This window comes from Spinacia oleracea, chromosome 4, assembly GCF_020520425.1.
Source record: "Spinacia oleracea cultivar Varoflay chromosome 4, BTI_SOV_V1, whole genome shotgun sequence".
In the NCBI taxonomy this organism is placed as follows: Eukaryota; Viridiplantae; Streptophyta; class Magnoliopsida; order Caryophyllales; family Amaranthaceae; genus Spinacia; species Spinacia oleracea.
This window is the reverse complement of record NC_079490.1, coordinates 19272593-19299520: the sequence shown is the minus strand read 5'-3', so window position 1 is coordinate 19299520 and position 26928 is coordinate 19272593. Positions and strand designations below refer to the sequence as shown.

The 26928-nt window shown below is 39.8% G+C and overlaps 2 protein-coding genes across 2 annotated transcripts in view; one reads left to right on the top strand and one right to left on the bottom strand.

Annotated features, from left to right (window-relative positions):
* The window catches only part of LOC110786886 (nuclear transcription factor Y subunit B-1-like), a 60961-nt gene extending 35839 nt beyond the window's left edge, over positions 1–25122 (top strand). The window contains exon 2 of the mRNA XM_056841444.1: positions 25020–25122. Within this exon, the coding sequence (XP_056697422.1) occupies positions 25020–25122 (103 nt within the window). The remainder of the gene's footprint in view (positions 1–25019) is intronic.
* Positions 25123–25166: 44 nt separating this feature from the next.
* On the bottom strand, positions 25167–26593 carry LOC130471373 (uncharacterized mitochondrial protein AtMg00810-like). The gene is made up of 2 exons (XM_056841443.1): positions 25357–26593; positions 25167–25249 (listed from the first exon to the last, which is right to left on the bottom strand). The coding sequence occupies exons 1-2, from the start codon at positions 26591–26593 to the stop codon at positions 25167–25169; spliced, it is 1320 nt and encodes a 439-aa protein (XP_056697421.1).
* Between the last annotated feature and the right edge of the window lie 335 nt (positions 26594–26928).

The window sequence follows — 26928 nt, the reverse complement described above, 5'->3', positions numbered from 1 at the left end:
ATCCTTGTTGGCATCAATCCAACGATTGAGGGCTGCCTGAGTGACCCCGTCGCCTGCGGCTTCGGGCATCGCCTCTTCTAGGACATACTCCTTTTCTTCCTGCATAAGAACTATTTGCAAGTTCCTTTGCCAGTCAAGGAAGTTTTTCCCGTTCAACTTCTCCTTTTCGAGAATTGATCGAATGTTGAATGAATTGTTGTTTGCCATATTTAAAACTACAATTGAAAAGAATAAACAAATAAATAACCATTCACAGTTTCTCTTAATAAACTTAAATTCTAGCATACATGCAAAATTCAATGTTTATTAAGCATTTTATTCAAGTTATGTGTTCCGGCAGGTGTGAATAAAATGATTCCAAGATCCTAAAATCATTGAAGAACTAAGCACAGTTTGTCGACTTAATCCTAAAACATCTTAGGTAAGCAAAAGCCTTTTCCTAATAGTCTAGAAACTATTCTTGGTTGATAGGTACGTCTAAGAACTTATTAGGTAAACCTATCGATTTTGCCACGACATAAAAGGACTCCTTACTTATATCGTTGAGTTTCACCAAAACTAACATGTACTCACAATTATTTGTGTACCTTTCCCCTTTAGGACCAATAAGTAACACCTCGCTGAGCGAAAACTATTACTAGATTGATGTAAAGGATATCCAAGCAAGTGTATATTTTGGCATGGCACCTTTTAACTCAATTTTTAAGTTTGGAACTTAAGGCTCTTACTATGTTGGTTAGTTTTTAAGTGAACTAAAATCCTTAATCATGCAACATAATCAAGCTTTTGATCTCATGCATTTTAAGACATATTTAAAAGCAATAAATAACTTAAAACATGCATAAGATAAATGTGATCTAGTATGGCCCGACTTCATCTTGAAGCTTTAACTTCAAAGTCCGTCTTGAAAATCTCTGTGGGAGGCACCATTTTCTTCAAATAGGATAAGCTATAATTAAAACTAATTACAACTATTTGATGGTACGGAGACCATATTTGAATTGAAAAACAACTTTGGTACTTTAGACCAATTACATTCAAATTAATGGTACGCAGACCATATTTTCTATCCTATTTGGGCCATACTAGTCACTTCATAACCTGCAAAACAGTACATATACAATATATACCATTCACCCATTCATTATCATGAATGGCCCACATAGCTGGTTAGTAAAACACATTATGCATCACGTAAACATTTGCAGCAATTAATCAAGGGCACCAATAATCTACCAATTATTCAGTCCTTATTAATTCTAATCAAGTTGTTTTAACCTTAAGGATTTGTAGACCTAATCAAGAGTTTATGACTAAAAGGGCTCCCACTTAAACCAATAAATTCATATGCTTTACTAATTTTAAACATAAAAATGTATTTCTAGTCTAACCGGAAACATACAAATTTAATTAAAATTTAAAGCTCATATAAATTTTAATTGAATCCAAAAAGTTTAATTTAATTTCAGTCGTATTTAAATTAATTCATGATTTTAATTATGGTAAAATAATTAGAATAAATAAAATTTATTATAATTACAATATTCAAAATTAAAATCCAAGAAAATAATTTAAATTATTAATTTTAAAATTAATTAAAATTACGTAAACTGAAAATTTCAAATTAAAATTTCAAAACGATCTAATCGGAATGCAACAACCCCGCGCAACATACGCCTATGGGCCACACGCACACAGCCATCGCTGGCCATGTGCGCGCAGCCCATGCGCTGCGTCGCATAGCTGCTGCTTTCCTTCGCAAAGCATCACGCGAGCTGGTGCTCGCTGCGCGCGCGCCAGCGCTCGATGCACGCGAGCCATCGCTCGCTGCGCTCACTCGCCAGCGCTCGCTGCATGCGAGCCGGCGCTCGCTGCGCGCGCTTGCCAGCGCTCGCTGCGCGCGCTTGCCAGCGCTCGCTGCGCGCGCTTGCCAGCGCTCGCTGCGCGCGCTTGCCAGCGCTCGCTGCGCGCGCTTGCCAGCGCTCGCTTTGTGCGAGCCAGCGCTCGTTGCGCGCGCTTGCCAGCGCTCGCTTTGTGCGAGCCAGCGCTCGCTGCGCGCGCTTGCGCGAGGCAGTGCGCGCTGTGGCGCAGCTCGCTTGCTGCCCACACGCGACTGCTGTGCCTTGCTTTCGCCGTCGCCCATTCGTTCATTGCACACAGCCCACGACACAAGGCAGGGCTGCTGCCTTGTGCTCGTGCACCATGGCCTTGCTCATTGTATTCGTGCCGCATGGGCGACGAGCTCCCTTGCTCGTCGTCACATGCCCGCACTATACAACACCCCTTAAGGGTAACACGTAGCGTCCATTGCTTTGTGCGTGCAAGTTATATGAGCGAATCGCATAAAATTTAAAAAATTTATATTTAAAATTAATGACAAATTAATAAATAATATTAATTTCATAATTTTAGGGCGAAAAAATCGAAAATTTATTATTCAATTGATTTCCGATTAACATGGATTCAAGCCTAGGTCATAAAAATTTAAAATTTATCATAAATTTACAATTTTTATGGTGGTTTTTAATCATAGGTATCTAATTAAATTATAATTAATTATGAAAATAAAATTAATTCTAAATTATTCTAATTTTCAACAAATTAATCATAATTACAAATTAGATTGCATAATTAACAAGGTTAGGCATTCAAACTTGTTAAACATATACAGTAGGTCAATCAAAAATTCAAGATTTATCAACAAGAATCGCAAATATTTAATTTAACATCTTAAATTTACGAAATTTTGCATTCGAAAAACTAAAACCTCCGAAAAGTCATAGTTAGGCTTCGAATTTGAGAATTCTGGGTTCGGCAGAAAACTACTATTTTTGTCAAAATTTTAGAATGCCTTTTACATGCGGAATTGACACAAAAATCACTCGATTTGGATGAGTAACGAAGAAACTGCCGAAAAACTGCGTACGTATAATTAAATAAACGCAATTTGCAATTAATTAACAATTACGAAAATTAATCACCCCTTTTTATTCTTGCAAATTTGTAATATTTAACCATGTTCATGCAATTTAGATTATGAAAATAATAAGAGGCTCGTGATACCACTGTTAGGTTATGATACATATGACAATTCATAAATCATGCGGAAAAACCATAAAGCCAGGAAAACATATTATTTACACATAATCATTTAGCATAGTTTAGATGCATACTCTTTGTTGCGTGCCTTCCCTAGTTGCGCCCGAACCGAACAAGAACAAGTCTTTAGGACTCCAAGTGTCGTCCCTCCGTAGATAGTCCACAGCACGTCCGGATCCGCCTTAAGATTGACTAACTAGAATCGCCCTTAAGGTACTATTATTTTCGGCACTTTATAGGCAATAGTGTAACTGAATTTTGCTCTCAAAAACTCACTTTGAATACTTGAATGCTCGATGTAAATATGTGACCCTAGGCACCTATTTATAGAGTTATGGAAAAGGATTTGGAATCCTATTAGGATACTAATTTATTTAATTATAATCCTACTAGGACTCTAATTAAATAAATTAAATCTTTTAGGATTAGATTTAATCATATGACAAATCCCGGTAGCTTTAGGATTCGAGTAGCACACAAACACACACGCACGCACAGCAGCCCACGAGGGGCGTCATGCGCGCGCGCGCAGCCCATGAGCTCGCAGCCCACTGCCGCAAGCCCACACGCTGCCGCAGCCTTGGCGCGCGCTGGGCCTGCCTTGCGGTGGGCCTGGCGCAGCCTTGGCTGGTGCGTTTGTGGCGCGCTGGCTTGCTGGGCGATGGCCTGGCTTCGTGCTGGGCCTTCGTCCGGCAGGCCTCGTCCGATGCTTATTCGTACGATACGCTTCCGATTAAATTCCCGGTTCCGGAATTCATTTCCGATACGAACAATATTTAATATTTCCGATTCCGGAATTAATTTCCGTTTCGAACAAATATTTAATATTTCCGTTTCCGGAATTATTTTCCGATTCCGATAATATTTCCGATTCTGACAATATTTCCGTTTCCGGCAATATTTCCGATTCCGGCAATATTTCCATTTCCGATAATATTTTCCGATACGTACCATGTTTCCGTTTCCGGCAACATCTACGACTTGGATAATATTTATATTTCCGATACGATCCATATTTCCGTTTCCGGCAATATCATCGTTTCCGGAGTATTCATTTCTTGCCTGTGACGATCTCAGCTCCCACTGAAACGAAGATCCGTCGACTCCGAATATCCATAGATGGAGTATTTAATGCCATTAAATACTTGATCCGTTTACGTACTATTTGTGTGACCCTACGGGTTCAGTCAAGAGTAAGCTGTGGATTAATATCATTAATTTCACTTGAACTGAAGCGGCCTCTAGCTAGGCATTCAGCTCACTTGATCTCACTGAATTATTAACTTGTTAATTAATACTGAACCGCATTTATTAGACTTAACATTGAATGCATACTTGGACCAAGGGCATTATTTCCTTCACATACGCCGCGCATGTTTCCCACTCGGTACTTGTGCAGGTAGTACACCTATCCCGAACCCAATCGCTCGCCCATTAGGTCCCTGTCGCCTGCATGCCCCCTTGGCTTGCACTTGCGGGTTGGCCTCTTGAGCGAAATTCGTCTGTTGAAGACACTACCTCGACCGGGGCATGTGTTGGATCTACGATAGAAGCGGTACCAAGCCAGGCGCAAATAAACTACCCATAGAAGCCTATCATAAACTACGTGGCATATTTAATTTTCAAATCCATGTTTGTAATGTAGTTATGTGTAGCGAAATATGTGATTGTGTGTGACAAACTATCCTAGAAAACCAACGACCTTAAAAATTGCCCAAACATTCATGAACCAATTGGCCAAAGAGTTATACCGAAACACGTGTTCCGCAAACCCGAATGATCGCCACAAAAATAAGCGACGCTCGGGATGGCCTGTAACGAATCCCACAAACGCTGCAACGCGTAAAGGACGTAATAAGGCAAGCACGCAAAACTAAAGTCGCAAAAACAAAAGTATACGCAAACTGAAAACGAGTACCAGTCAGGGACGCATTTTCAGCGCCCCTGGATGGGCGCCAAAATTTCTCACGCCCACTTCTGGGCGCTGAAGTTGCTGCCTGGCCTTTTGGTCAAGCACAACAGCCTCGGTGCCCGCGCATAAAAAATATGAACGAGCAAAAAAAAAGACTTTTTGAAAAAAAAATTGCTGCGAGGGCGTATGAAAAAGAACTCGACTCTAAAAGCGACTAAAAAATAAAAAAATAAATAACTCTTCGTGTCGTGGTTAGGCCTCCTACGACGACAATGCTCGGCACCAAAACCGAGCATGCTAATTAAACGACCTTGAATGTCACATGGGCAAAATATTCAAAAAATAATGTTCGAATAAAGTCTTCAAGAAAAAAATAAATGTTCAAATAAATCCGAGTCTAGACTAGGCTATGCCAAAGTACAATCCAAATCCTAATTCTTAGTTGTCTTATCCATAGAATCGGTCCTAATGCTTGGTGTCGTTCTGCAAGTTAAAAGTTTAAACCATATTGAGTCTCCCCTCCTAACATTTAAATAAATAAGCACCCATATGTAATTGTCATCCCTTGCTAAGAATCCACGGCCTCAATACTCTCTCTCACCAATAAAAATAATATTATAGTATTTGCAAAATGGAAACAGTCACGTTCTGAAAATCATTCCCCCATAGTCGCACAACCCCCAAAGTGAACCTAAGGTATCAATACCATCGGCAAAATTAATGGCCTCAAGGCTTATGATCACGTTGAGACACGACTATCATAGTCCTCTCGAGTCACTCACTCCTTGAAATACTACTAAGTACGGACTAAAAGAGTTTCCATGAATGCAACATGACCAACCATGAAAATACCCAAATCGGCATGCCGTAAGGCTACCATTGGGGTAAAGCAATACACACTAAGAGAGAAGCCGCACTAATGATTCTAGCCTTACAAAAATAAAAATTCAATCTCCCCAATTAACTACCTTGCCAACATTAAACAAAATGGCGCATGACAAATGAACACCCAAGGGTTAAAATCTAAAGTGTCAACCAACGAAAGTTATGGTCCAATTAGCCTAAGTCTGAGAGTTGCTTGGTCAAGTATTATAGGCTTACGCCACGTCATTATTTTGAGTCTAGGCCACCTCCTTGTATTCCTACACGGGTTATAATCAGAAAATTAATGAAAGTTCGAGTCTAAATCAAAACTTCCAATCAAATCCCGTAAAACCGGAATCTGAAAAGAAACAAAAAAATTATTTTCGATGTAATTCTTTCGTTAAATTTCAATAAGGTAAAAACAACATTTTGAATCTACGCTATTTGCACACGACTAAATACGCTTGCAAAGTAAGACAATTCAAAAGGTCCACCCTAGGCCTACTAAAGCTAAAAGTCCACCCTAGGCCTGCTAAAGCTAAAGGTCCACTATAGGCCTACCAAACGAGGCTCGCTCAGTCTCGCCTCGTGACTCAAAGACCACAACCATCTACCTTTTAGCCCAAATTGATTGAAGGATTTATGTTGGGGAGAAATCCCAAGCAAAAAGAAAAAAAGAAAAGAGAAAAGGGAGAGCGAAAAGTGCCATGAAATACTTAGCCCGTACCTCCCAAAGTACGAAATCTACCCAAGTAAACGAAGGAAAAGAATTGAGTCAACCAATCCAAATCATAAAATTCTACGATGTCTACCCTTTCCAATCCTTATGCTCTTAGACGCATTCGCTCTGGGGTCCCTGTTAAGCTCATCTAACCCATCCATGTTCTCATTGCCATAACCCAAGAAACCATTACCTCGACTCTTGTTCTTGAACTTGTCGTCAACCGCAAACCACGCACGGCCATTGACACGTGCGTCATACCCATTATTTCCAAAGCCCAAAACCTGTTCTTACACCACCCTTAGCGTAATGACCATATAACTTGTGTGGATACATACTGTTGATATACCCTTAAGCCGTCCCCATACTACTCATTAACCTTGGTTAATTTAAACTCACGACACTAGTTCGAGGCTGCAAATTGTGAGCCCTAGCTAATATAATCCTCATGCTTGACCAACACCTATACAAATTCTCCTATCTCATTCAACCCATCTTTCAAGCCGTCTTGAGTCACAAACAAAAAAAAAGGAAACAAATGAAAAGTGCAAAAAAATAATAAAATGTGAATAATAAAAAAGAAACTTTGGAAAAGCGCCTCTAAAGTTAGTCTAAAAAAATAAAAATAAAGAAGCATCTAGCGCACAAAAAAGATCCGCCCAGAAATAATTTTCAGCGCCCACAGCTGGGCGCCGAAATCTTTAGCGCCCCAGCCTGGGCGCTGAATCTCTCTGCTCGCCAAATTTTGTCCAGAAGTGCTCGTCATTTTATCCGCACATGCACGGAAAAATAACGAACACTTGGAGGGGTACAACACGTATTCAGACATACGTACCACCAAAAATACATGTACTCAAAAAATATATAAAACAAATTTTTGGCTTACGGCAAAGCAGTAGATTAAAATAATAATAAACTTCACTTATTCTACCGTTTCAAATAATATGTTTCCACCTCAGAACATACTTATCAAATTCGGCATTCTAAGAAACCATTTTCTAGGCTAAGAACTACGCAAGACCTGATTCCAAATTAAAATTATTTAAGGCGGATACGTAGGCAATCCATGATTCGGTCCAACCAATTTGCAAAAATATTAAAGCCTATAGAATAACAAGAATAAAAATAGAAGTCCCTTGTTGAAATTTAATTACTTGCAACCCAAGTCGAAAGAAAAATTTAAGTCAAAGGAAGAATCCAAGTCACCAAGATGCCAAAATTAATGAGCACACATCGAAAAATAATAAAGGCACGTACCTTGCCAGAAGGAGCACTCACACTCCTAGGGCGCATAGCCAAGACTCAAAAGATCGCTCTGCCTCAATTGAATGGGGGCTAGCGCAAGCGTCCATGACCTCTAAAGTACTCGACTTGACCCTACCTAAAAGCGAACTAACTCACTTAAAGACTTTCTTTCACCACTAGACATAGTCGTTCGCTTAAAGACCTTCTTTCACCACTAGACACAGTCATGATCACCAACAAATAGTAAGGGCAGTAAGCTTGCAATAAAGAGGATTGTTCTACGGCATCGCCCCATCGTTCCTCCGAACTCAGGGTATCCGTTCGTGGTAATTCAAATGCTTGCTAATCTCCTTTGAAAAAAAATCAAACATTGTCAATAGGACTTGGCACCTAACCAAGGCTCACCCTACTCAGACATATGACACGGGCATCTAAAATCGAAATCTAAAAACATCATTAATGGGAAGACATAACAACAACTGGGGGCTAAAAATTGAAATGAAAGAGATAGAGAAGGAACTAAGTATACCTCGACCTTTTATACAGACATAGACCAAGTAAATCTAAGTCAATTTGAAAACGGTTTATATTCCCGCAATTTTGGAAAGGATGGCCCTAAAAGCCTAAAGGATATGCCAAACGGGCACAAGTATATCTTGACGCCTGCACCCTGGCTTCCAGCAAATCCTTAGACAGCATTCTAAAAATCGTAACAGTATTTTGATTCACTCATGTAATTTTGTACGAACCCTTCTATAAGTCAAACTTACTTAGGACACCTCGGATTGTACATAGTAGGACTCGGATTTTAAATAATTTTCAAATGATTTTTAAAAACTTCTTCGAACATGATAAAGTGTCGTTGGTTTAATCTAAATATGCGCTTTGCAAGTGAGTCAAAGATATTTCTAAATATAATTATAGGTAAAGAAAGGCACCTAGCTTTTGGTCAAGGCACACTCCAACATGTGACTACCTTGACCATGGCAATGTCGCACAATACGACATTTACAAAAGAAGTAGCAGATCACTACTCGAACGTACCTCGCACTAAACGAGTCTGGTTCAAACTATTCATGATCCATGTCACCATGAATGCATAAAGACGTATGCAAAGCATTATAACACCAAGCCAATCCCGTAGCTACAATTGGGGGCTTGAGAAAAACACTCTAAAAATGCTCGAAATGACGATTTTATCGCAAATTCTCGACGCTAATGCTATACATATGTCATAGGGGCTCAATCCTAAGCTTTAATCGTGGAAAACGAACCCTAGAACGGTTACGACCCCTCCCAAATTCTAAGCACTACTTAGAATATATAAAGTCACCCCACTAACAAGGGTAACTGAAAATCGCGAGTCACCAAAACTTCGATCAAACTATTGCACGTAACGCTCACCCTACAAGCGCCCCCGTTACACAGTCTACCCCGTTCCAAAGCAAAAGCGAAAGAAAAAAGTCAAGGATAAAAACTGTCAAAATATACCCTGAGATAAATTTCAACGCCCAGAGCTGGGCGTCGATATCTTTAACGCCCCAGCCTGGGCGTTGAATATCTCTGCTTGCTAAATCTTGCCCTGATATAAAAACAAGAAAGAAACACCTATGAATCCTCGCATCGAACGAAGTAATAAGCCGTGCAAACCCACACAGAAGGTGCTACACTTATTCGAGCACCTGAACAAGGCATGATGAAATACTCCAATGCAAAAAATAATAATGATATCCCAACACCTGGAGGAATGTTCTAAGACACGCTGTTAGGCCACACAGGCCTACGTCGCACCACAAGTTCAACCATCCCACGGTACAAGTCTAAAAAAAAAGAGTAAGGCATATTGCACTAATGCAAACCACACGACTTCTACATTAAGGATTAAAGGTAGCAAAATATTACCTACCACGAAAGGGATAGCTCGCACTTACACGAGCGGAACCCCAAGGCATCTTTCTCGAAAGAACCTACAAAATCGTACGCCAAAAGGAAGCATCCCAACATACATACTTGGGGGCTCCAAGCTACGAAACAACCGTAACAAAATAAAAAATCTCGAAGCAAATGTTTGAACAATCGAAAGGGCACGATGTTTGAGCCCACTTCATGAATGGACCTGGCCCCTATAAAGCTTCTAAGCAAACTATTCAAAATCAGTCATTGCTCAAAAAAAAAAATGATTCAAGCAAACTGATTAATGGACCGCACACAACGGCCATTCTATGAACGCGCGTTCGCACATACATATCATCATTCACGAACACGTTCAAAAAATATAAGAGCGATCAAAGTCTTACACCTCAAGGTATGTTCCTCGGGCCATATAGACTCACCCGACTATTGCAATAACTGTACACCTTAAGAGCAACAGTTCCTTAAAATAATCGCCCCAAAGCGACAAGCACCGTAGTCCACCAATCGGCTACGGCTTCTCAAGAAAATCATCACGTTCTAAAAACAAAGAAAAAAAAAACAAAAGAAAAGAGAATACATAGAACTTCCAAGTGAAATAAACGAATGAACAAGAGGCCAACTGTGTCATCAAAAGACCAGCCCGAACAACACTTTCAACGCCCCACCTGGGCGTGAATTATTTCAACACCCAGGCCTGGGCGCCAAAAATGTACCCATGCTCAAAAAAGGCCCTCTTCTAGTGGGCCCTGCCATACTCATTCGACTTGAAAATTGCTGAAAATCGCACCTCACGACTTTGTTAAGAGTAGCACACCACTACAAAGGTCGCTCGCACATACGAGCATGACCCTAAACATGATTACAAGATGCAAAAAACAACCGACAAGCCCCAGTGCTTGGGGGCTCGCGAAAAAATAAACCCCAACGAGGGGCGCGCGATCAAAATCACATTCCCAGACTGCGCCATACACCATACAATGTTTGGATATCTCAAAAAAAAAAAAAATTGTTAAACAAAAATATACACAGTGTGGACTCACTCATAGGACACATCTAATCAGGAAATATTACGACCCACCAACAGGTTGTAATCACAAAAGCCCTTCTGCATAGGCAAAATAAGAAATTCAAAATGGGCTCGCCCACCCTCAGCGGGCGGGGTCTGCGTCACTAGCCGCGCAGGTCCTCAGTTTTCGAAAAATAAAGTCTTCAAATTTAAAATAGGCTCGCCATCTTCAGCCGGCGGGGTCTACGGCGCAAACCACGTAGGTCCTTATTTTCAAAAAAAAAAACAAAATAAAATTTCAAAACAGATTCGTCCACTTCTATCGGACGGGGGGTCCACCCTCAGCGGACAGGCTCGCCCACCTTCAGCGGGCGGGGTCTGCGTCACTAACAGCGCAGGTCCTTAGTCGCTGTAGCGATAACTTTTATTGGTTTTCCCTTTTTCCAAAAATTAAAGGATTGGTTTGTTGGATTTTCCTTCGTTTTACGTCCTATAAAAACAAGGGGGTTTTCTCGTTTAGCTAGCCCTGAAAATGAGAATCTTTAAAAACGTTTTACCTCGTGATTGGGCTTGGCCAGGCCCAATTACACTTTACAGCTTTAATTTCGAAAACATCTGTAGTTACTCCCAATGACAAAGTGAGGGAGTTTCTACGCATCTTTAGATCCTTCCAATGACAAAGTGAGGAAGTTTCTATACTATCAGTTGACAAATCCCAATGACACGTGAGGGATATGTCGACACTTCAAGTGATGACCCTTAAGTCAAATGTTATCACTCGGGGGCTCGTGAGACCCTCGCAAAACAGGTCACATACACCATGGCTTGTGTGACGCACTCCGTCTAATACTTTGACCATCGTCTTACTCCAAGACTCAGTCAAAGTGGGGGCTAACTGTAGACACCTACTCTTGTCCCGATTCCCGCAAGGGAAAGGTTCGATGATGAAAGCATAAAAACTCCACTTGACAACGCATCTCCTATAAAATAAACGAATCTCGTGTTAGGTTATGATACATATGACAATTCATAAATCATGCGGAAAAACCATTTAGCCAGGAATACATATTATTTACACATAATCATATAGCATAGTTTAGATGCATACTCTTTGTTGCGTGCCTTCCCTAGCTGCGCCCGAACCGAACAAGAACAAGTCTTTAGGACTCCAAGTGTCGTCCCTCCGTAGATAGTCCACAGCACGTCCGGATCCGCCTTAAGATTGACCAACTAGAATCGCCCTTAAGGTACTAATAATTTCGGCACTTTTAGGCAAGGTATGTGACTGAATTTTTCTCTCAAAAACTCACTTTGAATACTTGAAAACTCGTTATAAATTGTGAACCCAGGCCACATATTTATAGGGGTATGGAAAGAGAATTGGAATCCTACTAGGATACGAATTAATTAAATTAGAATCCTAGTGAAACTCTTATTTAATTAATTTATCTTTTAGGATTAGGAATTTAATCATTAAAAGAATCCTGTACGTTTTAGGTTTCGTATGTGAACACAAACACACACGCACGCACAGCAGCCCACGAGGGGCGCCATGCGCGCGCACAGCCCGAGCAACGCAGCCCACGACTGCCGCAGCCTTGGGCGCGCGCTGGGCCTGCCTTGCGGTGGGCCTGGCGCAGCCTTGGGCTGGCGTGTTGTGGCGCACGTTTCCCTTGCTGGACGTGGGCCTGGCTTCGTGCTGGGCCTTCGTCTAGCAAGCTCGTCCGATGCTAATTCGTACGACGCGCTTCCGATTAATATTCCGAATCCGGAATTCATTTTCGATACGAACAATATTTAACATTTCCGATTCCGGAATTAATTTCCGTTTCGAACAAATATTTAATATTTCCGTTTCCGGAATTATTTTCCGATTCCGATAATATTTCCGATTCAGACAATATTTCCGTTTCCGGCAATATTTCCGATTCCGGCAATATTTCTATTTCCGATAATATTTTCCGATACGTACCATGTTTCCGTTTCCGGCAACATCTACGACTTGGATAATATTTATATTTCCGATACGATCCATATTTCCGTTTCCGGAAATATCATCATTTCCGGAGTATTCATTTCTTGCCTGTGACGATCTCAGCTCCCACTGAAACCAAGATCCGTCGATTCCGAATATCCATAGTTGGAGTATTTAATGCCATTAAATACTTGATCCGTTTACGTACTATTTGTGTGACCCTACGGGTTCAGTCAAGAGTAAGCTGTGGATTAATATCATTAATTCCACTTGAACTGAAGCGGCCTCTAGCTAGGCATTCAGCTCACTTGATCTCACTGAATTATTAACTTGTTAATTAATACTGAACCGCATTTATTAAACTTAACATTGAATGCATACTTGGACCAAGGGCATTATTTCCTTCAGTCTCCCACTTGTCCTTAGGGACAAGTGTGCATTTCCTAATTCCTTTGTCGCTCGATGCTTGCTCTTGAACATAAGGTAAGAGTTGTCATCCTTATTATGTCCAGAGGTGTTCCTCGGTTTCAGAGTTCAACTGATCAAATAAACAGATAATCATAGCCTATGATTCATCCGAGCACGGCCATGCATTTCACAGTTTCTAGCTCTCCGAGTGGCCTTGTACAACTTTTAAGCATCTCATCCCGATTTATGGGAGGACAATCCCAATCTTGCGATCTTGAGATTAGACTTCGTTTGATAGGTGATTACCTGAGCGTTGCCTTTATAGCCTCCTTTTACGGTGCGACGGTTGGTCAACGTCAAAGCAACCAGTTCTCAAACAAGTAATCTCAAATCACTCAGGTATTGAGGATTTAGTGTCTAATAATTTTAATGAAATTTACTTATGACAGATTTTCATCTCTTACAGTAAAGTTTCATAGGTCTTGTCCGATACTAGTCTTCCCAAAGTAAGTATCTATGCAAATGATTATGACATTGCCATGTCCACATAGTTCAAGAAACAGAACTACTAGTCATCTTGCATTCTAGTCGTCTAACGTTTTCTATGCGTCCAATTTTATAGAAAACTCCGACTAGGGACCATTTTCAACCTTTGACATTCAAGTTCACTTGATAGACATTTCTTAGTCACAGGACTGGTCCTGACAGTCTATCTTGAATATATCGTCAAATTGAAGGGACTCATCATTTAATAAACCACAAATTAAATGGAAAAATGAATTCTTTTCATTTATTGTGAATGATTAACCAATAATTTTTTACAAAGATTTAAACTCTAAAACTTTAAAACATTAAACAGAGACATCAAAGCCATTCTCCAATATGCTTGATTCCCATAGCTGCAGTGTGCGAGTGTTGCTTCGCCTGCGGCAGAGGTTTAGTCAATGGATCTGATATGTTGTCATCAGTTCCAATTTTGCTTATCTCGACTTCTTTTCTTTCAACGAACTCTCGTAGAAGGTGAAATCTACGAAGTACATGCTTGACTCTCTGGTGGTGTCTAGGCTCCTTTGCCTGTGCAATAGCTCCGTTATTATCACAATACAGGGCTATTGGTCCTTTAATGGAAGGGACTACACCAAGTTCACCTATGAACTTCCTTAGCCATATAGCTTCCTTTGCTGCTTCATGTGCAGCAATGTACTCCGCTTCAGTTGTAGAATCCGCAATGGTGCTTTGCTTAGCACTTTTCCAGCTTACTGCTCCTCCGTTGAGGCAGAAGACAAACCCAGACTGTGATCTGAAATCATCTTTGTCGGTTTGGAAACTTGCGTCCGTATAGCCTTTAACAATTAATTCATCATCTCCACCATAGACCAGGAAGTCATCTTTGTGCCTTTTCAGGTACTTCAGAATATTCTTGGCAGCAGTCCAATGTGTCTCTCCTGGGTCTGACTGGTATCTGCTCGTAGCACTGAGTGCGTACGCAACATCCGGGCGTGTACATATCATAGCATACATTATTGAACCAATCAATGATGCATATGGAATCCCATTCATTCGTCTACGCTCATCAAGTGTTTTTGGGCACTGATTCTTGCTTAGAGTCATTCCATGAGACATGGGTAGGTAGCCTCGCTTGGAGTCCGCCATCTTGAACCTATCAAGCACCTTATTGATATAAGTGCTTTGACTAAGTCCAATCATCTTTTTAGATCTATCTCTGTAAATCTTGATGCCCAATATGTACTGTGCTTCTCCTAGATCTTTCATCGAAAAACATTTCCCAAGCCAAATCTTGACAGAGTTCAACATAGGAATGTCATTTCCGATAAGTAATATGTCGTCGACATATAATACTAGGAAAGCAATTTTGCTCCCACTGACCTTCTTGTATACACAAGATTCGTCTGCGTTCTTGATGAAACCAAAGTCACTGACTGCTTCATCAAAACGTATATTCCAGCTCCAGGATGCCTGCTTCAATCCGTAGATTGACTTCTTTAGCTTGCATACCTTTTTAGCATTCTTTGGATCCTCAAAACCTTCAGGCTGTGTCATAAACACAGTTTCTGTTAAAGCGCCGTTTAAGAAAGCAGTTTTGACATCCATCTGCCATATTTCGTAATCGTAATATGCAGCGATTGCTAACATTATCCGAATAGACTTTAGCATTGCAACTGGTGAAAAGGTTTCATCGTAATCCACACCGTGGACTTGCCTGTAACCTTTTGCAACCAATCTAGCTTTGAAAACTTCAAGTTTCCCATCCTTGTCCTTTTTCAGTTTGAAAACCCATTTGCTTCCAATGGCTTGGTAGCCATCTGGCAAATCGACCAAATCCCATACTTGGTTTTCAGACATGGAGTCTAATTCAGATTGCATGGCTTCTTGCCATTGCTTGGAGCTAGGGCTCGTCATAGCTTGTTTGTAAGTCGCAGGTTCATCACTTTCAAGTAATAGAACGTCATAGCTCTCGTTCGTCAAAATACCTAAGTACCTTTCCGGTTGAGATCCATATCTTTGCGATCTACGCGGGGTAACATTTCTAGTTTGACCATGATTCTCACCAGATTCTTCTAAAGATCTCTGAGTTTCATCCTGAATGTCATCTTGAGCATTCTCTAGAGTTTGTTGTTCGACTCGAATTTCTTCGAGGTCTACTTTTCTCCCACTTGTCATTTTGGAAATGTGATCTTTCTCCAAAAAGACACCATCTCGAGCAACAAACACCTTGTTCTCAGATGTATTGTAGAAGTAATACCCCTTTGTTTCCTTTGGATAGCCCACAAGGATACATTTGTCAGATTTTGGATGAAGTTTGTATGAAATTAATCGTTTGACGTATACTTCACATCCCCAAATCTTAAGAAAAGACACATTTGGAGGCTTTCCAAACCATAATTCATATGGAGTCTTTTCGACAGCTTTAGACGGAGCTCTATTTATAGTGAGTGCAGCTGTATTTAGTGCATGTCCCCAAAATTCTAATGGAAGTTTGGCCTGACCCATCATTGACCTGACCATGTCTAGCAAGGTTCTGTTCCTCCGTTCCGACACACCGTTCCATTGTGGTGTTCCTGGAGGAGTCAATTCTGATAGAATTCCACATTCTTTCAGATGGTCATCAAATTCATAGCTCAGATATTCACCGCCTCTATCAGACCGCAGTGCCTTAATCTTCTTGCCTAATTGATTCTCTACTTCACTCTGAAATTCCTTGAATTTGTCAAAGGATTCAGACTTATGCTTCATTAGGTAGACATAACCATATCTACTGAAGTCATCAGTGAAAGTGATAAAGTAGCTGAAACCACCTCTAGCATTTGTACTCATTGGTCCACATACATCTGTATGGATTAAACCCAATAGTTCATTTGCTCTTTCTCCAACTTTAGAGAAAGGCTGCTTTGTCATTTTGCCAAGTAAACATGATTCGCATTTACCATAATCCTCTAAGTCAAATGGTTCTAGAATTCCTTCCTTTTGAAGTCTTTCTAAGCGTTTCAAGTTTATATGGCCTAATCGACAATGCCACAGATAGATGAGATCTGAATCATCCTTTTTGGCCTTTTTGGTATTTATGTTATATACTTGTTTGTCGTGATCTAATAAATAAAGTCCATTGACTAATCTAGCAGATCCATAAAACATCTCGTTAAAATAAAACGAACAACTATTGTCTTTTATTAAAAAGGAAAATCCCTTAGAATCTAAGCAAGAAACTGAAATGATGTTTTTAGTAAGACTTGGAACATGGAAACACTCTTCCAGTTCCAAAACTAGCCCGGAGGGCAACGACAAATAGTAATTTCCTACAGCTAATGCAGCAATCCGTGCTCCATTTCCCACTCGTAGGTCGACTTCACCCTTGCTTAACTTTCTACATCTTCTTAGTCCCTGTGGATTGGAACATAAGTGTGAGCCACAACCTGTATCTAATACCCAAGAAGTTGAATTAGCAAGTATACAGTCTATAACGAAAATACCTGAAGATGGAACGACTGTTCCGTTCTTCTGATCTTCCTTTAGCTTCAAGCAATCTCTCTTCCAATGCCCCTTCTTCTTGCAGTAGAAGCATTCGGATTCAGAAGTGGGTTGACTGACCTTCCTCTTTACAGATTTGGCGCCAGTTTGCTTAGTTGGGCTGGCCTTGTTGCCACCTTTCTTAGCATTCCTCTTCTTTCCAGATTTCTTGAACTTGCCCCCACGCACCATAAGCACATCCTGCTTATCACTTTTGAGCGTCTTTTCAGCGGTCTTCAGCATACCGTGAAGCTCAGTGAGCGTTTTGTCCAGACTATTCATACTGTAGTTCAGTTTGAACTGATCATACCCGCTATGAAGAGAATGGAGGATGGTGTCTATAGCCATTTCCTGAGAAAATTGCTGATCCAGCCGACTCATATTCTCAATGAGTCCAATCATTTTGAGAACATGTAGACTTACGGGCTCGCCTTTCTTAAGCTTGGTCTCAAGAATTTGCCTATGAGTCTCGAATCTTTCGACTCGAGCCAGATCTTGGAACATGTTCTTCAACTCACTGATGATTGTGAAAGCATCTGAGTTGATGAACGTTTTCTGCAGATCCGCACTCATGGTGGCGAGCATTAGACATTTCACATCCTTGTTGGCATCAATCCAACGATTGAGGGCTGCCTGAGTGACCCCGTCGCCTGCGGCTTCGGGCATCGCCTCTTCTAGGACATACTCCTTTTCTTCCTGCATAAGAACTATTTGCAAGTTCCTTTGCCAGTCAAGGAAGTTTTTCCCGTTCAACTTCTCCTTTTCGAGAATTGATCGAATGTTGAATGAATTGTTGTTTACCATATTAAAAACTACAATTGAAAAGAATAAACAAATAAATAACCATTCACAGTTTCTCTTAATAAACTTAAATTCTAGCATACATGCATAATTCAATGTTTATTAAGCATTTTATTCAAGTTATGTGTTCCGGCAGGTGTGAATAAAATGATTCCAAGATCCTAAAATCATTGAAGAACTAAGCACAGTTTGTCGACTTAATCCTAAAACATCTTAGGTAAGCAAAAGCCTTTTGCTAATAGTCTAGAAACTATTCTTGGTTGATAGGTACGTCTAAGAACTTATTAGGTAAACCTATCGATTTTTCCACGACATAAAAGGACTCCTTACTTATATCGTTGAGTTTCACCAAAACTAACATGTACTCACAATTATTTGTGTACCTTGCCCCTTTAGGACCAATAAGTAACACCTCGCTGAGCGAAAACTATTACTAGATTGATGTAAAGGATATCCAAGCAAGTGTATATTTTGGCATGGCACCTTATAACTCAATTTTTAAGTTTGGAACTTAAGGCTCTTACTATGTTGGTTAGATTTTAAGTGAACTAAAATCCTTAATCATGCAACATAATCAAGCTTTTGATCTCATGCATTTTAAGACATATTTAAAAGCAATAAATAACTTAAAACATGCATAAGATAAATGTGATCTAGTATGGCCCGACTTCATCTTGAAGCTTCAACTTCAAAGTCCGTCTCGAAAATCTCCGTGGGAGGCACCATTTTCTTCAAATAGGATAAGCTATAATTAAAACTAATTATAACTATTTGATGGTACGCAGACCATATTTGAATTGAAAAACGACTTTGGTACTTTAGACCAATTACATTCAAATTAATGGTACGCAGACCATATTTTCTATCCTATTTGGGCCATACTAGTCACTTCATAACCTGCAAAACAGTACATATACAATATATACCATTCACCCATTCATTATCATGAATGGCCCACATAGCTGGTTAGTAAAACACATTATGCATCACGTAAACATTTGCAGCAATTAATCAAGGGCACCAATAATCTACCAATTATTCAGTCCTTATTAATTCTAATCAAGTTGTTTTAACCTTAAGGATTTGTAGACCTAATCAAGAGTTTATGACTAAAAAGGGCTCCCACTCAAACCAATAAATTCATATGCTTTACTAATTTTAAACATAAAAATGTATTTCTAGTCTAACCGAAAACATACAAATTTAATTAAAATTTAAAGCTCATATAAATTTATAATTGAATCCAAAAGGTTTAATTTAATTTCAGTCGTATTTAAATTAATTCATGATTTTAATTTTAGTAAAATAATTAGAATAAATAAAATTTATTATAATTACGATATTCAAAATTAAAATCCAAGAAAATAATTTAAATTATTAATTTTAAAATTAATTAAAATTACGTAAACTTAAAATTTCAAATTAAACATTCAAAACGATCTAATCGCAACGCAAACACCCTACGCATCCCACGCCCATGGGCCACACGCACACAGCCATCGCTGGCCATGTGCGCGCAGCCCATGCGCTGCGTCGCATAGCTGCTGCTTCTACCCTTCGCAAGCCATCGCGCGAGCTGGTGCTCGCTGCGCGCGCCAGCGCTCGATGCACGCGAGCCATCGCTCGCTGAATTCGCTCGCCAGCGCTTGCTGCATGCGAGCCAGGGCTCGTTGTGCGCGCTCGCCAGCGCTCGCTTGATGCGAGCCAGCGCTCGCTGCGCGCGCTCGCCAGCGCTCGCTTGTGCGAGCCAGCGCTCGCTGCGCGAGGCATCGACGCTGGGCGCAGCACTCGTGGCACGCGAGCTTGCGCTCGCTGCGCGCGAGGCTGCGCGCGAGGCTGCGCGCGCTTGTGCAAGGCAGTGCGCGTTGTGGCGCAGCTCGCTTGCTGCCCACACGCGATTGCCGTGCCTTGCCTTTGCCCATGCCCATTCGTCCATTGCTCATAGCCCACGACACAAGGCAGGGCTGCTGCCTTGTGCTCGTGCACCATGGCCTTGCTCATTACATTCGTGCCGCATGGGCGACGAGCTCCCTTGCTCGTCGTCACATGCCCGCACTATACAACACCCCTTAAGGGTAACACGTAGCGTCCATTGCTTTGTGCGTGCAACTTTTACGAACGAATCGCATAAAATTTAAAATTTTATATTTAAAATTAATGACAAATTAATAAATAATATTAATTTCATAATTTTAGGGCGAAAAATCGAAAATTTATTATTCAATTGATTTCCGATTAACATGGATTCAAGCCTAGGTCATAAAATTTTAAAATTTATCATAAATTTACAATTTTTTATGGTGGTTTTTAATCATAGGTATCTAATTAAATTATAATTAATTATGAAAATCAAATTAATTCTAAATTATTCTAATTTTCAACAAATTAATCATAATTACAAATTAGATTGCATAATTAACAAGGCTAGGCATTCAAACTTGTTAAACATATACAGTAGGTCAATCAAAAATTCAAGATTTATCAACAAGAATCGCAAATATTTAATTTAACATCTTAAATTTACGAAATTTTGCATTCGAAAAACTAAAACCTTCGAAAAGTCATAGTTAGGCTTCGAATTTGAGAATTCTGGGTTCGGCAGAAAAATATTGTTTTTGTCAAAATTTTAGAATGCCTTTTACATGCGGAATTGACACAAAAATCACTCGATTTGGATGAGTAACGAAGAAACTGCCGAAAAACTGCGTACGTATAATTAAATAAACGAAATTTGCAATTAATTAACAATTACGAAAATTAATCACCCCTTTTAATTCTTGCAAATTTGTAATATTTAACCATGTTCATGCAATTTAGATTATGAAAATAATAAGAGGCTCGTGATACCACTGTTAGGTTATGATACATATGACAATTCATAAATCATGCGGAAAAACCATTTAGCCAGGAATACATATTATTTACACATAATCATATAGCATAGTTTAGATGCATACTCTTTGTTGCGTGCCTTCCCTAGCTGCGCCCGAACCGAACAAGAACAAGTCTTTAGGACTCCAAGTGTCGTCCCTCCGTAGATAGTCCACAGCACGTCCGGATCCGCCTTAAGATTGACCAACTAGAATCGCCCTTAAGGTACTAATAATTTCGGCACTTTTAGGCAAGGTATGTGACTGAATTTTTCTCTCAAAAACTCACTTTGAATACTTGAAAACTCGTTATAAATTGTGAACCCAGGCCACATATTTATAGGGGTATGGAAAGAGAATTGGAATCCTACTAGGATACGAATTAATTAAATTAGAATCCTAGTGAAACTCTTATTTAATTAATTTATCTTTTAGGATTAGGAATTTAATCATTAAACGAATCCTGTACGTTTTAGGTTTCGTATGTGAACACAAACACACACGCACGCACAGCAGCCCACGAGGGGCGCCATGCGCGCGCACAGCCCGAGCAACGCAGCCCACGACTGCCGCAGCCTTGGGCGCGCGCTGGGCCTGCCTTGCGGTGGGCCTGGCGCAGCCTTGGGCTGGCGTGTTGTGGCGCGCGTTTCCCTTGCTGGACGTGGGCCTGGCTTCGTGCTGGGCCTTCGTCTAGCAAGCTCGTCCGATGCTAATTCGTACGACGCGCTTCCGATTAATTTTCCGATTCCGGAATTCATTTCCGATACGAACAATATTTAACATTTCCGATTCCGGAATTAATTTTCGTTTCGAACAAATATTTAATATTTACGTTTCCGGAATTATTTTCCGATTCCGATAATATTTCCGATTCAGACAATATTTCCGTTTCCGGCAATATTTCCGATTCCGGCAATATTTCTATTTCCGATAATATTTTCCGATACGTACCATGTTTCCGTTTCCGGCAACATCTACGACTTGGATAATATTTATATTTCCGATACGATCCATATTTCCGTTTCCGGCAATATTATCGTTTCCGGAGTATTCATTTCTTGCCTGTGACGATCTCAGCTCCCACTGAAACCAAGATCCGTCGATTCCGAATATCCATAGTTGGAGTATTTAATGCCATTAAATACTTGATCCGTTTACGTACTATTTGTGTGACCCTACGGGTTCAGTCAAGAGTAAGCTGTGGATTAATATCATTAATTCCACTTGAACTGAAGCGGCCTCTAGCTAGGCATTCAGCTCACTTGATCTCACTGAATTATTAACTTGTTAATTAATACTGAACCGCATTTATTAGACTTAACATTGAATGCATACTTGGACCAAGGGCATTATTTCCTTCATCTCGATTCCCCATTTCATTTCACCCGAAACCAGCTATTTATGGAAACCTGCTAAAAATAGTAACTGCCGTAAAAAGTAGCTTCTAAGAGTGGCAAATCATAAAAGATAGAAACCTGTCAGAATTAGGTGTTGCATTCCAACATAAATCCTAAATGAGATAGAAAAACTGCGAGAATCCTATTCTTAATAGGATTCAGAAATAGGAGTTACGTATTAATTAAAATCTTAACGAACCTAGAGTTCGTAACTGGCCCAGACGCATTCCGTCATAAAATTGATACGCGCTAAAAGACTCGAATTAATCTCAAACTCTACGGATTTTAGGAATCCGAATCTGACTAAACAAAACTGCCCAGACCCTATTTTCAACGTCTGGCTCTGGGCTCCGAAATCTTCGGCGCCCAGGCCTGGGCGCTGAAAATACCTGGGTACGTCTCTTTTCCTAATTCTTTGCGGATTAGAACTCTGCAATTCTATCTTTCCACGAACTCTTCCCTATAAATAGGCCCCTAGTTTCGACGTGAAACGACACACAACAACACATAATATACTCGGAGTATTGACTCTAAACCCCTTAGCCTAAGCCTCTCGCTGCGAAACTGTTCACGCGTTCTGTCGCAATCAATCCATAAATCGAACAGAACGTATCCTGTCCCATAATCGAGATTCGTTAAATAAAAAGGAGAAATAGCAAAGTCAAAGTGGTTAGTTTTCTGAGAACCGTGACGCACCTCTCAAGGGTGCGTCGTGATGTGTCCCTTTTCGATGATTTAACTGCTTTCCTCGCCCTTTTTATGAACTGTTAAACTAACCTAATATGATTGTTCTATCACGCCTAACAAATATAATATTTTTGGGAAATCGGATTATCATGCTAGGTCCCTTAATGTTATTTAAATCAGATAATCACGATCGAATTAGTATTATATGTTGCATATTGCTAAAATCAACTCAGATTAGTTTAATAGTTAACGCAAGTCCCTTCAATTATTTATGCTGAGCTAGTAAGGATATCCTGCCTCTGGAGTTATCGACGAGCGAATTACTCCTCTCGGTAGTTACAGTCCCCCGAACCCTCAATCTCTACCTTGCGGGTGTATATTGAGAGATCCCCACACCAGGGATCACAAGGGAACCTACGGTCGTCGTGGTCAAACATAATTGCACTCCCTTTATGTCACGATAATCGGGGTTTGTCAGTTTTTCTCATTGTCGTTAAAAACTGAATGGCGACTCCTATATTACTAGTCAATTGGGTGTATACTCACAGGAAATCCAATTACACTTGATTGAATAAAAAGAATCGTCACACCCACGAGGGACAAGGTCACGCATTAGCCTCGCGCTTTTTCGACCCCCTCACAATAATAGAGAACATGAAGATGAAAGAGATAGAGAGAATAAACATAAGTTAGTCGATTAACCCATGTGATCAACCTTCTTTCCACTATTTTAATTAGTCTTATATGCGCGCGATGTGTGCGAACATAAAAATGCATGTTTGAGTTGTTATATCTTAATCTTAAAAAACATGTAAAAAACTTGTTCAAAAAGTCCCTCTAAAGAAAAGATTGACATATCTATGTTTAGTAAACATACACCTCTTTTTTTTCTCTAGTCACATGTCTTTTAGGTTAATTTAAGAGTGAAATTAAATATATTGAAAGGACCTAATTACATCATATACTTTCCTACAAAAATAAAAATTACATCATAGTTCACAATCACGTCACAAACCTAATTATCATCTTACAAAATCTAACGCCAAAAATTGCAAGTTTAATGTCAAAATCGTTATCGGGGGTCAATAATATCAGCATTGGTGACGAGATCGGTGGCTTCAATTTGACATCAATTCATCATTATTAAATTATTATAAAAAAGGTAGTAAAAGAGCCGCTTCTCCCCTCTCTCCCTCTTTTCTCTCTCTTTTTAGGGTTTACAAAAATTAGGGTTTTCCAGGGCGGAAATAGCCAATTTTCTTCGAAAATTTGGTTATTTCCGCCCCTTCTCTTTCAATTCCGTTGTGTTTTTGCGTTAGATCTCAATAAAATTACACAGTTTCAGTGTAGTAAGTACCCCTATGGTGGGTTTGTTTTTAGTTAAGTTTTGTGTGTTTAGTTTAGTTCAGGTTGTTTCTTTGCTAAAGATTTATGCGGGATCGAAGAGGATGTCAATCTTTCGACTTCAATCAGACGAATCCGACGGAAATCATACTTGTCACGGCTATAACAGATCTATAGACCCCCTCGTCAATGACGGATGTAAATCACAACGATATAAAAAGAGGGTATACAGAATGTTTGATATACTACGATCGTAGCTATGGTGAAATGAAGTTTTTATTTGATTCGATTCTTATGTATTTGTTAGATTTAAATCTTTATATAGATGTCGTATGATTTTTTATCAATGAATTAATTTGTTTATCAAAAAAATATTTAAAAAAAAAAGTAGTCAAGAGATGCTCAATGTATTAAGAGGAAAAACAAAGCATGAATTCCTCTCTTTGGCAATTCGTCGAACATTTGATGTGCATCAATGGAAAATAACCAACTCGATGATGTAAACAATAAAAGATCTGAGGAATTATAACCCACAAATTAGAGATGGCGGGAAAATTAAACATGCCGTTCTTTTGATTATATTCTTGTTTGACAATGATCAATCAAGAATTTAAGAGGATCAGAGAGAAAAAGACGAGAGAGGGAAGTGTCAGAATTCTCCTTCTAGGATGAATTCTGTCTTAGAAAAGATTAAGAGAAAGAGAGAATGTTTGTATTGATGAATGATGAAAATGAATTACAATGATCAAGCTGTATATATACAGCTTTGTTAGCTACAACTAGTGATGTGTTTAAACCAATGGGAATGCTTGGTTTGTACATCTCAGATTACATACAAGATATCATTACATGAATCATAAATATGCAGCTCTAACAACCTCCTGATTTCAAGGGAAATCAGTTAGGAAATCTTCTAGAAGCTTGCTTGGACTTTAGAGCATTGATGTGGTTGTTGCTGTTGTTGTTGTGCTGATGTATGGCTGCATTGCTTACAATGAACGATTGATCAGCATGCTGGCAATGCTGTAAACCAACACCCCCCCCCCCCCCCCCCTCAAACTAGACATAGGGAAGGTATGAACCATGCCTAGTTTGCTAGATAGATTTCTGTGTTGAGCACCAGGAAGGACTTTAGTGAAGAGATCAGCAAGCTGATTTTGAGTGGGAAGATAACTTAATTGGAGTAAACCATCCAATACCTTATCCCTAGTGAAATGACAATCCACTTCAATGTGTTTTGTCCTTTCATGAAAGATTGGATTGGTGGCTATGTGTATGGCAGACTGATTGTCACAATGCAGAACAACTGGCTTGAGATCAGTGACACCTAGTTCTTCAAGTAATCGAATGATCCAAGTCACTTCACCAGCAGCATGAGACATTGCTCTATACTCAGCTTCAGAGGAACTCTTAGAAATAGTAGATTGCTTCTTGGATTTCCAACTGATAGGTGAGTTGCCAAGAAGAAGAACATACCCTGTGACAGATCTTCTTGTAGTAGGGCAAGCAGCCCAGTCTGAATCAGAAAATGCTTGAAGAGTAAGTTTGTCAGTTGCTTTCAACAAAATCCCTTGACCAGCAGTGCTATTAATATATCTAAGAGTGTGAGAGAGAGCATCAATATGCTGGTACTTGGGAGAATGCATGAATTGGCTGAGAGTTTGAACTGCAAAAGATATATCAGGTCTAGTATGAGTTAAAAAATTCAGTTTCCCTACATAGCACCTGTAGAGTTCAGCATTGGGATAATCTTCACCTTCATTAGAGAGCTTAAGATTGAGTGGAAAGGGGGTGACAGCAGGCTTAGATATATCCAACTCACAATCTTGAAGTAACTCTTTGGTATACTTCTTCTGTGTGAGAATGTATCCTTCAGATGTATGACTAACTTCAATCCCAAGGAAGAAATTAAGAACACCAAGATCTTTGATGCTAAAAGTATGGTGAAGATGGTTCTTTAGATCAGTAATGACAGATTCATTAGACCCAGTGATGATGATATCATCAACATAAACTGCAACCACAGTGATATCTGATGAAGTGTTCTTAATGAACAATGAATAGTCATTCTTGGATTGGTGAAAACCTTGAGACTTGAGTTCTTGGTGGAGTCTAGCAACCCACTGTCTTGATGCCTGCTTAAGACCATATAGAGATTTATTAAGTTTGCAAACAAAACCAGGAGGAGCTGTCACACCTTCAGGCACTTTCATGTAAACCTCTTCATCAAGTGTGCCATGGAGAAAAGCATTGTTTATGTCCAGCTGAAACAATTTCCAGTTTCTGCTAGCAGCAAGACTAATCAAGCATCTGACAGTAGACATTTTTACCACAGGAGAGAAAGTTTCATGGTAATCTATGCCATATTTTTGGGTAAAACCCTTAGCAACCAACCTAGCTTTATATCTTTCAACTGATCCATCAGCATTTTTCTTTATTCTGTAGACCCACTTAGAACCAATTGCCTTCTTTCCTTTAGAAGCAAAACAAAATCCCATGTTTTATTGTTTTGGAGAGCTGTGATTTCTTTGTCCATAGCTTCAATCCACTGAGAATTCTTTGCTGCTTCAGAATAAGTAGTTGGTTCAATTAACTCCATATGAGCAGCAACTAACACTTTGTGATGCATAGGTAAACTGTCATAGGCAACTAAATTGCA

Coding starts and splice junctions, on each gene's coding strand:
- LOC130471373 (XM_056841443.1), bottom strand. CDS start 26,593: ATGTCTACTGTCAGATGCTTGATTAGTCTTGCTGCTAGCAGAAACTGG. Junction 25,250..25,356: donor AAATCTATCTAGCAAACTAG/GCATGGTTCATA, acceptor TAAGCAATGCAG/CCATACATCAGCACAACAAC.